The sequence below is a fragment of the Procambarus clarkii genome, chromosome 80 (genome assembly GCF_040958095.1).
Source record: "Procambarus clarkii isolate CNS0578487 chromosome 80, FALCON_Pclarkii_2.0, whole genome shotgun sequence".
NCBI classification, from domain to species: domain Eukaryota; kingdom Metazoa; phylum Arthropoda; class Malacostraca; order Decapoda; family Cambaridae; genus Procambarus; species Procambarus clarkii.
The window spans coordinates 22,434,484-22,451,717 of NC_091229.1; the positions used below are offsets into that span (position 1 = coordinate 22,434,484).

Genomic DNA, 17,234 nt, shown 5'->3' on the forward strand with positions numbered 1-17,234 from the left:
ATTATTATTATTATTATTATTATTATTATTATTATTATTATTATTATTATTATTATTATTATTATTATTATTATTATAGGGCTATGTGGTACACCACCCATGATATTCTTCTACTTCAACTTCACATTATTAATACTGAATTTCTGTTTTCTGTTTGTCTTCTGTGGTGTGACCCAATTCAGTGTGCTTCTTCCGATTCAGTACACTTTATACAGTACGTCTTTATGTAGCCTCTCATGCTGAACAGTGTGTGTGTCAAATTATTCGTCATGGTTAAGCATCATTATAGTTGACCAGTAATGAGTTAGGTGATTTGCTTGGACAACCTTACCTTTGACTAGACAGACCTTGATAAACCAAGCAGGCATCCTGTCTCTGATGCTATTGTATCAAAAGAGATAGTGTAGTAATTTTAAAAATGAATTTTTGAAAAAAATCAAGCACAACTAGGTGAGTACTGCTGCATGAAGAAAGACTACAGTTAGGGATTGGCGACCAGTCATTCCTCCCTGGCCAGGATTCGAATCTAGGCCAAAGCTCTTGCGAAGCGCCGGGCGAGTGTCTTACCACTGTGCCAAGGGGACTGCCAATAATTAATTTCTTTATTTAAACTATTTTTAGTTTTGCCCTGAAATGCTTTGCGTAATAGTTGCATCATTAATGTGTGTTATTCCTGTCCCTACAATTGTAAACTACCTTATGTTCTTTGTATACACACACTGTTGAATAAAAATTTTAATTTGAATTAACTCGCAAATGAGTTCTGTAGCATAGTACTCACCCAGCCCGTCCTCCTAAGGTTCCCTAACGTCAAGAAAACTATCAATTTAAAATATCCTCTCCTAACCTACCAGAGGACCCAAAACAGAAAACGAGGCAGTGTGTCATTTTCACTAGCCGCTCCTATTTTCTAGTACCGTACGACAATTTTTGGCCTTGTGTAACACATACGAGCGAAAAGTGACGTTCTTTGTAGGAGGACAGGTCGAGTCAACATACTCAACTTACAACCGAGGATTCCAGGTTTGATCTCCGGGTGGGATAAAGATGGTTGCGCATTCCTTTCACCTGATGCCACCGCTCACCTAGCAGTAAATACATACTGTACCTAGAAGTTAGTTATCTTCCCAACTATGGGAAACCTTAAGGTAAAGTAATATGTAGTATTGTATACAGCATGAATAATTAAAGTTCAGCATTGTGTTGCTGTCTGTAATTAACCATTTACAAAGGGTCTCACAGTACAATTAATTTCATTCTCAACTCACAATTAGAGATCCTGGGTTTGATTCCTGTCTGGGACAGAAATGTCTGGCACGCTTCCTTTCACCTAAAGGCACCGTTGACCTGGAAGTAAATGTTGTAAAAAAACTCCACCCATTCACCCAGGAGTTAGGCAACTGTTGTGCAGTTGCATCCCATCCTGAGGCGAGGTTCAGTAAAACATATTTTTATTATATATATATATATATATATATATATATATATATATATATATATATATATATATATATATTTTTTTTTTATTATATATATATATATATATATATATATATATATATATATATATATATATATATATATATATATATATATATATATATATATATATATATATATAATATAATATGTAATTTAAGTACAGTAGTTAATTATTGAGAGTAGAAGTAATTAATTAAATGTTATCCTAGCGTATGTATGTATGCACAGGCTTCCTATTCCCAACAAAATTCATTATTATTATTATTCAATTATTAATACATAAAAAGTTAATTTTGTATTAGTATTTTGTAAAATACAATTTTCTTCCACCACTATAGGAAAATATGAGTAGTAGTTATGGCTTATAATCAACGCAAACATTTAATTTTTGGTTCAATAATAGTGAAATAGAGGGATAAGAAATGCAAGAGATATGTTCAGTAATCATCTTGGGGGGGGTGTTGATTGGTAATGCAGGTATGTGATAACTCGTATCTACACCACCCACACCACAGCTACCGTTATCATCATCAAAGTCAATACCACCAGCATCACCACAACCCACCACTGCCACAACCCACCACCAGTACTAATCCTATATTATAATTGTAATAGCAATCTATAGCAGCATTATTATTCTTGTATACAGCATAGTACTGTGAAACAAATATTTGTATTATTGATGACCCTGAATGATTGTGACAAATGACCTTGTGCATAAAGTACATAGTAAAGTACATAATTTTAAAGTACATAATAAATTATAGTAAAGTACATAATTTTAAAGTACATAATAAAATATATAATTTTACATAAAATGCATACTTTATGTAAAAGTCCTTTTATAAATTCAGCAGTTTTAGTACTACAAGTATTACTAAATAGTAATACTGTAGTACTATTTAATAGTAATTAATATTTAATACTGTACAGTGTATTTAATATTTAATAGTAATAGTAACGTGTTTCTACATGTGTACAGTATATCCATATGTGTCCTTGTGTGTACATATGTGTATTTTTGTATGTCTTTCTCAGTATGTCACTGAATTTAGATAATTTTCAAGGTCAATCTATTTGAAGACTAAACCTCACACCAGAAGATGAGGCGACGACGACGACAGTTTCGGTCCGTCCTGGACCATTATCACATTATTGTAACTCATCGTCAATCTGTGTGTTACATGTTCTACATATTCATATTATTGTACTACTCTTTTGGCAGGAGGTAGAAGCAGCTGTGGCAGCTGGTGTGATACAGAATTTCGACCCCAATAGCTTGCAGTATCAGTGTGTGGTATGTTCACGGGCAGGCTGTGGTGATGTCCTTCCCCACATCTTGAGCAAGGAACACAAGAACAGCCTCATCTGGGAGGCCATCCGACAGTCTCCACCCTCAAAGGCTCTCCTGAACCAAATGCCAGATGTAGTTCGCGCTGCAAAGCTCAATGAGGAGGTTGGGGCCGTGGACAAGAACCATTTTTCATACAGGTGCAATATTTGCTATGGAAAGAAACCTTTTAATGGGGTGGCACCTCTTGAAGCTCATCTTAGAGGCAAGGAACATGAAAAGTCCAAGAGAAACATGCAGTACACAACACACTGTGCTCGAACTGTTGGAGAGCCAGTCCAAGTTACAGCTCCCATGCAGAAGGGTTCCTTCCATTTAAGTAGCTTCGCAAATCAAACCTCAGAATATGGCATCCCCAATGCCAGAGCATCTCCTCCAGAAGCAGACCAGCATGTACATGCACCCACACCCACAGCAGGAGCTTGGCTCGGGATCCCACATCCACCATTGCTTTCACCAACAGACTTACAAGTAAGGAGAAATACTGAATACTTTTCAAACTTGTGTTGTTCCTTTCTTTTACTTTCTTGTTTCAATAAAGTATAATGGTATTGATTTAGTGCTTTTTCCTGATAATTACCAGTCATTGTATGCTGCTTAGTAACAGCATTACTAAGATCACTATCATTATCACTTATTATTATTTAGTATTTGGTCTATGATTATTATTATTATTAGAAAGATAACTATTATTGTCTTTAGCTATTGTATTACTGATATTATCATTAACATTGTAACTCAGAGAGAGCGAGGAGGCCTCACTATGCCGAAGACATTCGACTCCATGGGTAAGGAGTCACTCTCCCCTGAAGCTGTTGAGGCCATCCACTCTGGCATAGTGTCAACTAGTAATGGGCTCTCTTACTATTGCAATGCATGTCAGGTGCCTTTGACAGGTGCCAGGCCCTTGGTGCAGCATGTTGAGGGGGAGAGGCACAAGAAGACTGCCAGGATGACATTGTATCGTCAGGAGTTCCCTAACATAGCAGGCCTGACGGTGAGTTCAGTGTGACATGAGGGTTAGTTGGGTGTTCTGTTATTGCGAGTTGAATATCATGAGATGATGACTTTGTGTGTAGTGTGGTGGTGAGTTATGTAAGATGAGCTATGATTGGCAATATGGATGGTTGGGTTCTTATATGGTGTGAATTACCAGACTGTTGCGGGCCGCTCCAAGCAGCAGTCTGGTGGACCAAACTCTCACATGTCAAGCTTGCTATTTTTATGTAATATCAAACAACCTTATCATTGTGTTCATTGCTGTCTTCTTCTATGTGCTAGCCATATGCTGTATTGTGACTACCAATTTTTGTCAACTACCATTCAAGCTGTCATTGCAATCAATCTCAGCTACCTATGTGCTTTAATATACTGTACCTACAATTTTCTCTCATCTTTTTTTCATTTCATGTAATCTGTTATCATTTTTTTGTCTATAATTTTTGCAAGTATTTACCTCCTTAAAATTTTCTTAGATTAAGGACCTGCCCGAAACGCTGCGCGTGCTAGTGGCTTTACAAGACTGTAATTACCATATTTGTATCCTCACATTCCTTATGTACATTCTTGTATATGCATGAATAAATAAATGAATAAATGAATAAATATGTTGAAAAAATACTGTATATGAGGTGATAGTGTAGTGAAGGTGTTAAATGATAAACATTGTGCACCCTTAACCCTCGCATATTGAGTACCATACTGTAGTCAGTATGCTCCGTTTTTTTCCTAAGCAAGACAATAAATGAATGAAATGATTTTCATGTTGCTTATACAAATTACTAAATTTTGTTTGCTCACTTTCAACAGCTGTCTCCGGACCCGAAGACTAGGCTCAACAACCCCTCAATAGTGCCGCCTGCTGACAAGAAGGTAAGAGAAGAAAAATATCTACTTTCTTCCAATCACAGCAGGATAACAGTGAATAGGAAATTATACGATACCAAAGCAATTTATTTACCAGTGGGATGCAAGTATTGTTAGTTGGCATATCTGTAAGGTGTGTGTGTGTTAGAGGTGCCCTCTATCACCATCATAATAGAGATAGGAGATATTGATGTCATGGTGAAATTTTAAGAAATTAAGTGCATAATGAGAGCCTATGTTCTTTTCCCTTCCCCCATTTCTAACCTACCCCTTTAGAGTTGCTTTTTAATCTGAAAAGTTTAATAAAATGAAATTACCTTCACCCTTAATCTCGGAACTGCTGAATCAGTTCCGTTTGACAGTGGTATACTTCTACCCCAACAGACAGCTCTGGCAGATCGGAAAGGTGAATTGCAAGATATCTGGCAAGCCAGTTATGATACAAGAGTCTTCAGTCAGAGGAGCACCCATTCCCCTTGGCAAGACAATTACAATATGACAGCCCCCACACTATGGAACACCCATTCCCCTCAGCAAAATAATTTTGATTCAATGGCCCCCAGTCTGAAGAGCAGCCTTCCCTCGCAGGAAGACAATTATGATACAACAGTTCCCAGTCTAAAGACTCTCCATACCCCAAAGCAAGACAGTTATGACACGATGACCGATAGTCTTAGGCACACCCATTCCTCCTTACCCTTCGATCCAGGGCAACAAGTGCTCATTGATCTGTCATGCGGAAAACGTAAGGTGCCTGCTATTCCATGGGATGGGCCTTATATAGTGCAAGCGGCAGACGAGACAGATGAGAATGTCTGCTGGGTACAAAAAGTTAATGGCAAAAGCAAAAAGGTTGCCTGGGAGCACTGCATACCATACTCTCCTCAGGTAATTCATGATGTGAATATGCACCAACAATCAGAGGAGAAAGTTGAGTCGGCCATTCCTGATTCAATGTTTGATACTAAGGGTCGTTTTACTGCTGTGTCAAGATCTGAAAAATTGCTTGAACCTCAATCAGATCCTTGTGTGGAAACTACCAATCTCTCATCAGTGTTTAAAGAAGGTACAGTTTACAAGAGGCTTCCAGCACTTTCTAATCTTAGTGCTACAAGTTCACTGCATAATTCCCCTGAAAAATCAATGACGCAGACCACTGTGGTACTCAGTGAAGATGGAGGAGAAATATTTGTTTACTATGTCGACGAGCAGTGCACAAGGCTATGGAAACCATCCAAAGTATTTCACACCCGGGGGACCCAAACAGATGTGAAGCCAGCGGTTCTGACCAATGCTTATGTTCAAACAGAAAATAGAATGGCACCTGTTCGCAGACGCAGATGAATAAATCTTATTCTGTAGGTATCTCTTTCTCTCCATATCCAGATCAAGAAATTACAGGCTCCAAAGATTAGAACAATTTATCCTTATAGGAGTTATACAATAATAATACAATACAATACAATACAATTTTATTTAGGTAAGGTACATACATACAATAAATATTTACAAGGATTGTTTAACTTATAGGTATAGCTAGTACATACAATGCCTAAAGCCACTATTACGCAAAGCGTTTCGGGCATGATAAACTTAAATGACAAGCTTAATACTAATTGAGCATAATGAGTAGAATGAAAACAAGAAATGAAAACATAGATGAAAAAGCAGCACAAATACAATTATGTCGACAAACAGCGCTCTTTAAAGAAAAAAACAGACATTGGTTGACAATAGAAGGGTAAGGTAGGTTACAGGGAATTTATTAGGTATAGCTTCGCTTTTAACTTAAACTGGTTGAGAGAGGTACAGTCTTTAACATGGTTGGGAAGGTCATTCCACATTCTGGGCCCCTTGATTTGTAGAGCATTTCTAGTTTGATTAAGTCGTACTCTAGGAATATCAAAACTGTATTTATTTCTGGTGTGATGCTCATGGGTTCTGATACAACCTTCTATGAAGCTTTTGAGATCAGGATTGGCATTATAGTTTAGCGTTTTATATATGTATAATACACATGAGAGAATGTGCAGTGACTTAATGTCTAACATATTCAGAGATTTAAGTAGGGGTACCGAGTGATGTCTGGGGCCAGAATTGGATATTGTCCTAATAGCAGCTTTGTGTTGAGTAATTAGAGGACGTAAGTGATTTTGGGTAGTAGAGCCCCAAGCACAAATACCATAGTTGAGATATGGATAGATAAGGGAGTAATAGAGAGTCACCAGGGCAGGGCGTGGTACATAATATCTGATCTTAGAAAGAACGCCCACAGTTTTTGAAACTTTTTTTGATATGTTTAGATAATAATAATACAATACTATAATAATAATAATTTTTATTCATAAGAATGTGTATATAAAGAACATAAGAGGAGGGGACAATTGTAGGGACAGGGGTTACACATAGAAATAAAGCCACTGGTATGCAAAGCATTTCGGGCAAAATTTAGAATAATTTAGATCAACAAATAATTTAAAGGTGTAAAGGAGGATAAACACTTAACACTAAGAGAAGTAAGCTAACATAAGTGAGAATGTTCAATATAACAAATGATATACAATATAAAGGTGATACTTAGTGATGATAGGCATAGACTATTACATTATGGAGTCTGTGGTTCTGGCAACAGTGGTGTAGTTTTTGTACATTAATAACGGAAAGAAAATACAAGTGTGTAATTTGGTAAAGCAACTAGAACATAGCATAACATAGAATAAATTTGTAAAATTTAATGGTTTAATTGGGGGAAACACTTAAAAATAAACAAAAAGATCATATAGGACTTTAGTAAGCAATTTGTTTTACAAATTTAGATGACAGTGAAGAAAGGACATAAATTTTTATTAAATAAAATTTGAGGTAACAGTAACATAAAAACATCTTATTACAAGGAAGAACTGTGCATGAAATTACTCATGTGATATTAAGCAAATATTTCTTAGTCTCTCGTTTAAACTGATTAGGAGACATATAGATTTTAGTTTTAATTCCTGGGCAGGAGCTTAAATCCTTGACTCACAAGTCAAGCCTGGCCACGGGCCGGACTTGGAGAGTAGAAGAACTCCCAGAACCCCCCATCAAGCAGGTATCAAACAGGGCGAGGCAGCTTGGCGTGTCTCCTTACACCCGATACCTCTATTCACCTACCAGTAATTAGGAACTTTGTTGTTAGGCAACCATTGTGGGTCGCTTTCCGAGGAATGGTCAAATACTGTTCCTGTTTTAGATGACATTTGAATTTCCCACAATTAACTAGAAATATGGAAACCTAGTACAGTTGAGAAGACCCTAGAGGCAAAAAGTAATTACATTTGGGAGGTCATTCCACAATGTTTGATTTGCATAGCATTTCTACTTTGGTTGAGTCTCGCTCTAGAAATACCAGAGATATTTGTTTCTCATGTGGTGCCCATGAGTTCTATTACAGCCCTCTAAGAAGCACTTGAGGTCAGGATTGGCACTGCAGTTCAGAGTTTTATAGATATAGAATACGTGTGAGAGTATTTACAGTGACTTCATATTTTTCATGTTCAAAGGTGTTAGTAGGAGAGCAGATTGGTGTCTGGGACTGGAGTTTGTTGTTGTTTAATTTACTGTTTTTATTTATTTATTTATTTATTTATTTATATATATACAAGAAGGTTCCATTGGGTTTATGAGAGTACATAGCATTGATGTTTTTATTTTCTTGTAAAGCCACTAACACACATAGTGTTTCAGGCCGATCATTAATCTAACAGATAAATTGCTTATTTTTGTTGAGTAATTAGGGGTCAGAGGTGATTAAGGATGGTAGATCCCCAGGCACAGATACCATAGGTGAGATATGGATAAATGAGTGAATAATAGAGAGTTACTTAATTTTTTACCCGAGGGCCACTAACACTAGTGGCCTAGACGAGGACAGGAAGCCAGCGGCTTGTCAAAGGCCCACTGTCTTGATATTTATTTCAAAATCCCTCCTGCAATTCCCCTCACCTTAAGTGGTTGCTGTGACATTTCATTATTGTGGACAAATTTCAAATTTTCTTCACTGCAAATTAGTAGTTTAACTTTTTTTCTTTTCTTTTTTGAGTCAGATGTGTTCTCTTTGCATATAGCCCAGCAAGAATGTCTACAAGAATCTCAGTTTGTCTCAAGAATTAGCTTGCATCTTCAAGCTGTCAGCACCTGTGGCAGGGAGCTAGATAGGCTAGAGTAACTTTGAGGCATTATGAACTATGACGGGTTATGTTAAAGTATACAAAGATCTCACCGAATATATAATATACAGAGCATCTTAAGATTATATACAGAGATTCTTAAGAAAGAATCTTAGGATTGTACTTCCTTATTTTGATTATTCTTGGCCATAACATAGTCATTTGTGTAAACAAACGAAGTTCTCTATGGGTCAAACCAGTAGATGGTGGAGGTGACCGTGGATGAGGTGTGCCACCATCTCATTGATGGAAAATGTTCTTATCTGAAAAATATACCAATAATGTTTCTGGGAAATTTATATTGGGGAAACATTCAGAGGAATTGGGCCATGGCTTGACATCAGACTTTTGTATATCGAAACACCGACTGAAGAAACTCAAAATAAAAATAATATATGCGACCATTAATGATTTCCATGCGGTTAGGGACTCTTCAGTGAGTACATACTATGTTTGTGCAGTCACTGTGTGAAATGCTGGCAAAACACTCGCATAACACCAAGCTAGCTTACCTTTACCTCAAACTCTGCTCAAATGGGAAAGTAAAAGTTGTGACAACTCCAGAGAATTTGTATTACAATTTCAAGCATTTCTACTTCAGATATGTCAGTTTTCTTGAAAAGTCATAACAATTGGAATTTGGAGTTTATACGATTACAGTACTGATAATATTGTTAGCGAATGAACCGAGTGATCTATTCTGCAGTAATGTTAATCAAAACTTAAATGCAGTGCCAGAGGAAGTTAGGCAAATTAAGCATTATGTTAAAAAATGTTAAGAGGGAGTGACATTTGTGCAGTGAACCTGTGGTGAAAGGCTGGGTAAAGTTGTCAAGGACCTTGGATGAAATCAGATTGTCCCAAGGAAGCAGATGTGTGCGTGATAAATTCACCAGTGTCACAGTTTTGCAGCATACTACACAAGAGTTACCTCAACCATTGTTGCACAAACTTAACGCAGCTCCATCACGTATTCCCATCCAAATATTACATTATAACAGGCTGTGTTACACGCTTATTACTGATATCTATATGCTTTTGTGTTGTACTTTTTTAACATTAAAAAAAGTGTCCAAGATCTTTTATTTTTATCCATGACTTTCTGAAGTCCACACCATCCAATGTATGAACTGTGCTGTTATTAGAAAGAAAAATATTTGATTCTTGTTCCTAAGAATTTAACATTTTTCATATCTCTGAACCTTTCAAATACTATTTTAATTATGATTGTATGTCTAAATGGGAAATAAAAATTAGAAAGAGGTAATTCGGCTGCTTTACTGTAGATGATTCTCAGAAGTTAATTGCCTCTCACAATGTTAATATAATATAATATTATACATCCAAACTCTGCATTCTGTATACAGTATATTCATTGTTTAGAAAAAATTATGTTTTAGATGAAAAATCATTTGATATTTTTGTGGGGAAACTTTCATAACAAAATAAACCCGTTATACATTAAATGAACAAATTTAAAAAGTGTAGTGTAGTGTGTATTGTTATACATTATTGTACGTCAGTGGGTTTCTTGCAATTGTGGTACAGTGTGTAGAGCCCTATGGTATCCAGGTCTGTGCATGGTTATCAGCAGGATTCGGCTATATGTGGATTGTAAAGTTAGGCAATCCAGTCTGTTCACTCAATTTGCCACTCTTTTTTTTTATTTTATTTATTTATATATACAAGAGTTCTTACGTTCTTGTACAGCCACTAGCATGCATAGCTTTTCGGGCAAGTCCTTAATCCTAACTTTTCCTGGAATACGACCTGCCAAATTGTTTAACAACCAGGTACTCATTCACTGCTGGGTGAACAGAGGCTGCAGTTAAGGATTGGCGCCCAGTCAATCCTTCCCCAGCCAGTATACGAACCCAGGCCCAAGTGCTCGCGAAATGCCAGGTGAGTATGTTACCACTTCGCCACAGGGACTGCCATAACTCTGTTTAAGTGTAACTCTAAAAAATACAACTGTTTTGCCTAACCAGAAATGAAGAAACCCAAGTAACTCCCCTAACGTATCAAGTAGATGCATCGACAACGTTGATGTTACCATGCTTTAATATTTACTAATACCCTATACGTTGCTTTCCTAATGATTCTGTCACTTGATAAAAAATTCTATATTCAGTATTTGGTGAGAGGACAGGTTGAGATATACAGCATACCATTTTATATTGCTTGTCACAACTAGAATAAGTCAGAAGGGTGCAGGTACAAAGGTCTTCCATGCTTAGGAGCATAAGTGCAAAATTTTTTATTAGCACGAAACATTTATGTAACACTTATTTTTTTCATGTTAATACAGTAATTCAATTCACTGACCCTGAAGGCAAGATTTAGAAAAGTATATGGGGTCCCTAATACTGCTGCAACTGAATCTAATACTAACCTTAATACCTATTAATAAATAACAAACAATAAAAATCACTTAATACTTGCTACAGTAGTACATTACTTGAATATTAATTGTGATCTCTCAATCAAATAATGCTCAGTTGACTGCTGCTAAAAAAAATATTTAGAATTACTCGGACAACTTCCTTCATCCTTAATCACATCTGAACGAGTGCAACTGCTTCACAAAGTTTATAATTAGCATTGGGTCAACTGACCATTATCTTGAGTTCCTTATAACCTGAATTTACACGAAGGCCACCATCTCAGGGCCTCAATTGTAACAGGAAACCGAAGGCTTATCAAAGGTACCCTCATTATTCCTGAAATTATTTTCCAACTGGATTTTGAACATAACATCCATTGCCAAATTTCCACTAGAAATCATATCCATATGAATCCCAGACTGTACAATGAAGCCCTGGTAAAAATCTTTACTGAAGCAGTTGAAAACCCTACTTGGGAAAATAAACTGGTAGGATGTGAAACTTCAATGCAAGTGTAATTATGTTTCTCACCATACAGTACACTGTACTCTCCCGGCTAAATGTGTTACCACCAAAAAACTCTAAACAACTCGTGGCTTGCAAAAGGAATGCAATATCTTATCATCATAAAATGTAACTGAAGGGAAAAAATAAGGCTTCTGAGTGTTAATGAATCGTTTTTTCTGAGCATGGAAATTGGTTGCTCCCTCAAACAAGACCCTCCTCTTCATATGGATACATATGAACACATATATCATACAGATACACTGTACATGCAGACTGTTCATGTACTGTATATGCACAATCGGAGTAGGTCGGCATATCGTAAACGGCTCTTTTGGGATCTTTTCAAAGGTCCCCTACACTTGGTCATTTTTGGTGTATTGGAGATCATGCAGAATTCTGAATCCATCCTGGAATGACCTCAATAAGGATCATTCATATATTTTCAGAACCTCTTCCAAACTCTACTAGACATCAAAGCAACAAATGATGGTTGGTTTCTTTGGCTGCAACCTCTATTAATTTAATTGGCATGCCCCTCCTTTAACCTCCATGCCACAACCAGGTGTTGGCAAAAATATATCAAGGTACCCAGCCTGGCAAAGTCCCATAGAGGCCCAGAACAGCCATATGTGAAGCAGTGGTGTTGGGCATGAGCTGCCTAAATAAAACACAATGTAAGGAAAGATATAATGAGAGAAATGGTTTCAGAAAGGAAATGGAGGAGTGCAAAATGTTGATGCAGCAATTGCACCATGTAAAGATTCCAGTAGATCTGCTAGAGAAGCTCCACACACAGAGGGTTAAAAAGTGCATGTTGAATACATACAGATTATCTTCGATGTAAAGAGGAGTGTTAGAGAGCAAGGCTGGATATCAAGACTAAAATGGCTACAGATGAGTAAGGTAAATCATGCTGCCCACAAAACATTCTTGCTTTTACAGGGCGAGAAATAGCATCTGGTCTGATGGAAAGGGATAAATCATCTCACTTGTCCAGTTGCAAACACAAAAGCACATCAGTTGTGAAACACAATCACATACACAGGTAGTTTGTGGTTCAGTGCTGCTGCAAAGAGATCCTCTTGAGGCATGCTGAAGGTCTCTTGCATCCACAGAAAGGATGCACCTCACCTCCACCTCTGACTCTGTCCTAATCAGGGTAAAATTTAGATGTTATCTGCTATGGGATATACTCAGCTTCTGAAACATGAGCATCTAATAAATATATATACAGTATGTTGACCTATGAAAGAGTTATGACACTGGATTGTAATAAATAATTTATCTGTTTGCCACCTTCTCGAATGACCATGATGGAGATGGTACTCTGTTGGCATGTTAAAGTTCCCTCCATTTTTCACAAGACTTTCTTCTAATTGAATTATGAGCTGAAGTATTGTCTTGGCATTTATCGCTACAACGGATACATAATTCCATGGATTATTGCCCTATGGATGAAAAAGCATCTCTTGTTGTCTCCAACATTGTAGCATGTTTTTTAAGCTTGAAGCTGTTGCCTCTTGTGAGTGTGTAATAACATATTCCAATTTGATCAGTATACAGTATGTATTGTATTTTAAAGGTCATATTATCGGAATGGAATAAAATCCTTCTTTTCTATCTAGCAGTCTGGCAGACCAATTTCTGTCTGTTACATTTTAAATTAATGGAGGAAATCAAATGGAATGAATTTTGTTGTAAATACAAGTACCAAAATTTGTTTGCTCACCTTCCACAGCTTGCTCCAGATTCGAAGAATTTGAGTAACAACCTCCAATTGAAGTTGCCAACAAATAATGAGGTAAGAGACAAGAACATCTATTTTCCTCATAATCACAGGTGTATAGCAAAGTTAATAGTAAATAAATAGCTACAGTATACAGTGGAGTCTGTAGATCACATTATTCTGAACCCAATTCAGATTCCAAAACCTTATCTGGGCAATTACCGAATTTTTATCTATTCAGTATATATATGTGTGTGTATGTATATACTGTATATATATATATATATATATATATATATATATATATATATATATATATATATATATATATATATATATATATATATATATATATATATATATATATATATATATATATATATATAATATATATACAGTATATATATATATAATATTTATACTGTATAGCAAATGATCCAATACAGTTGTTTTGCATATTTAGACAATAATCTATAAACAGTGAATTTATATGCATATGAATAATAAATACAGCAGTATGCACAAAAAATATGAAACATTTATTGTTTTAATTTACTTTTATTTTTGTAACACATAGTAACCTTGATGCAGTAAAGTAATGTTATAGTACTGTGTCGTGCTGTCTACCAGTATAACCCATCTCACACACTATAATGTGATCACATTTACATACACACACATTCATGTTATCTCATTTATGTTATGATAAAGAGTACTGGGAAGACGGGACACCACACTTTTTTTATTGTTGCCGCCGAAGGCAGCTAGTTTATTGTGCACCCCATACTCATCCTGTGAGCGGTAGCGCAAAAGCATTACAGAGGGCTTACTCATAGCTCTCATCGTGTAACTACATGTTGATAATTACATTTATGATTGGTAATTACACACACACACACACACACGGGGGCCTTGTGGCTGAGAAGACAGCGTTTGGGTTTCGTAATCCTAAGGATCAAGGATTGATACATATGGCAGAAAAAAATGGGCTGAATTTCTTTTACCCTGATGCCCCTGTTACCTAGCAGTAAATAGGTACCTGGGAGTTAGACAGCTATTACGGGCTGCAAACACAACTAGATGAATACGACTAGGTGAATACACACACACACACACCTCAGGGGCCTCATAGCCTGGTGGATAGCGTGCAGGACTCGTAATTCTGTGGCGCGGGTTCGATTCCCGCATGAGGCAGAAACAAATGGGCAAAGTTTCTTTCACCCTGAATGCCCCTGTTACTTAGCAGTAAATAGGTACCTGGGAGTTAGTCAGCTGTCACGGGCTGCTTCCTGGGGTATGTGTGGGGTGTGTGAAAAAAAAAAGTAGTTAGTAAACAGTTGATTGACAGTGGAGAGGTGGGCCGAAAGCGCAAAGCTCAATCCCCGCAAACACAACTAAGTGAATACACACACACACACACACGTACGCACGTGCAAGACACACCACAAGTGTGTAAGTGGGCTGTGCTGTAAATGTCCTCAGTTTCGCTGTTATGCCTTGCATGCTACTGTACTATATTCAATAAGTTTGTTCTGTCTGTTTATAGAACTTTTGCTTTCTCATAGTTTCTTCAGGTGTGGTTGTCCTTGATACATTCTTTGGTGAATCTGACTCCATTGATATTACAGTATTTACCTAATGTCCTTTCTGCTTTCACATTGGCATCCTGAATGATATCTTAGAAGCTTTTGAAACTTTTGTGAAAATTCTGGGCTGGCTCTTTCTTTTGACAATTATTCTACTTAACATTTCTTATTCTTAAGCATCACATAATTGTATTTAATTTCTGGCATGGTTTTGAGATAAACTTTGTAATACTGTACTGAAATATTTTTTATTTAAAAAGTATACAGAACATAATACAGATGTTAATTTGCTTTGCTTAGTTTGCTTACCTTATCTCTCAGTTTTTTTAACCCTTGTCTTAATCCTTACCTCAGACACACTCCTGTGAGACTGACACACATTGATGTGTTGGTGGGGGCTCCCAGCTGTCATCACCTAAATCTAAAATAAGGTTCCACAGCGAGTGGTTGCTGTGACAGTTCATTACCCTGAACAGATCACAATCATGTGGCCAATTTTCTTGTCTCCAGATTGACGGGAAGATGACTTTTCCATGGACTGTGATAGTGTGTCGTGATCCCATACAGCCCAGCGAGAAAATCTACAGGAACCTCAGCTTTCCCCGTGGCTTAGTTAGCATCTTCAATTACCAGTTCTCTGGCGAGCATATGCGGTTTGGAGCGAAAAGAGACACCATCAACCTTAAGACACTATTTACTATGATGGGTTATCGTGTTGAAGTGTATGATGACCTTACCGGAGAAGGAACATTGAATAAGCTCAGGAATATTCAATCAGATGAGTGTCTTAAGGATTATGATTCCTTCATCTTGATTGTTCTCAGCCACGGCAAAGAGGACACGGTGTTCTACACAAATGGCTACGGACCAAACCAGATGCAGGAGATGAGCTTGAACGAATTGCGTAACTACTTCACAGACAAGGCGTGTCCTTCTCTTAAAAGTAAACCAAAGATATTTCTAGCCAATTTTTGTCGAGGAAAGCTTCGGGAGGAATCACGCAACCCCTTGACATCAGACTTTGTTGAAACATCAACTGAGGCAGCTCCTCAGGATATGACAACAATATACGCCAGTATTAACAACTTCGGGGCATTGAGGGATCCTGAAAAGGGCACTGTGTTTGTGCAGTCTCTGTGTGAAGTGCTGGCAAAACACTCCCATAATACCCAGCTTGCCGATCTTTACCTCGAGTTATGCAAAACAATGAAGGACAAGGATGGAACAACTCCAGAGAACCAGCTCTATAATTTCAAACATTTTTATTTCAATCCTGTTAATTGAATTTTAAAATCATAACCAGAATTTAAAGCTAAATGGAATAAGCAAAGTAGGAGAATTTTATATGGAGTAAAAGAATGTTAATCAAAACTGGAATGCAGTGCTAGATATGTTAAGCATATGTTAAAATAAATAAGGGGGTGTGACAGTTTGATGGTGCAGGGCTGTAGACGACCTTGGAACTAGGTGTTCCCAAGGAAACACATCTATGCAAGACAAGATAATTAGTATCACAGAGTTGTGCATAATGGTACAGAACTTTAACTCCCCGGCTTGATGCCTTCCTTTGATAATTACTTACAGAACTTTAACTTAAACCATTCGTATATGCTGCATTAACGCAGATCCATAGTTCCTGTTTATATATAACGTGATAACAGTATTATATGTGCAAATAATTTACATATAAAGGGTTTTTGTTATATCTAAATATTAAAGTAAGTTACATATAATTTTTATTTTTATCCATGGCAGTTTTGTAGTTCTTCACCTTTAAAGCGAGATTTCTGGAAGAGCCTCTTGGTAGCTCCCTGAAGCTATCTAGCTGAGATGGCTTCCCACAGCCTATATGTCCTAATGTGGACCAGAGCCAGAACATGCATCCCCTCAAACAGACAAGGAACAGGGTTGATACGATCACCCTTACTAAGAAAGTACCCAGAAAGTAAGTGAAGCAAACAGATAACTGCAAAGTTTACAGAGAATGAAGCAACGAAACAGCCAAGCGATTCTGGAAACAATTCATTCAAGCCCAAGGATTCACTCGAAACTAACTCAAACCCCCTGGTAAAAGTGGGTGCCAACAGGTGGCAGCTTCCTTTTAGCTCTAGGCCTCCCACACGGTAA

The 17,234-nt window shown here is 37.0% G+C and overlaps 1 protein-coding gene across 11 annotated transcripts in view; it reads left to right on the forward strand.

Moving 5' to 3' along the window:
* Positions 1-16,840, forward strand: part of LOC123746312 (uncharacterized) — a 132,604-nt gene extending 115,764 nt beyond the window's left edge. For 4 of the 11 annotated variants that reach the window (XM_069314929.1, XM_069314927.1, XM_045727705.2 and 1 more), the window contains 4 exons: positions 2,708-3,304; positions 3,576-3,830; positions 4,643-4,705; positions 5,084-9,980. In XM_069314929.1, the coding sequence (XP_069171030.1) occupies positions 2,708-3,304; positions 3,576-3,830; positions 4,643-4,705; positions 5,084-6,043 (1,875 nt within the window). In that variant the 3' untranslated portion in view covers positions 6,044-9,980. Of the gene's footprint in view, positions 1-976; positions 1,149-2,707; positions 3,305-3,575; positions 3,831-4,642; positions 4,706-5,083; positions 9,981-13,533; positions 13,597-15,617 lie in introns of those variants that run through there. The other 7 variants (XM_069314928.1, XM_045727706.2, XM_045727703.2 and 4 more) reach the window with 5 other exon arrangements.
* The last annotated feature ends 394 nt before the right edge of the window (positions 16,841-17,234 follow it).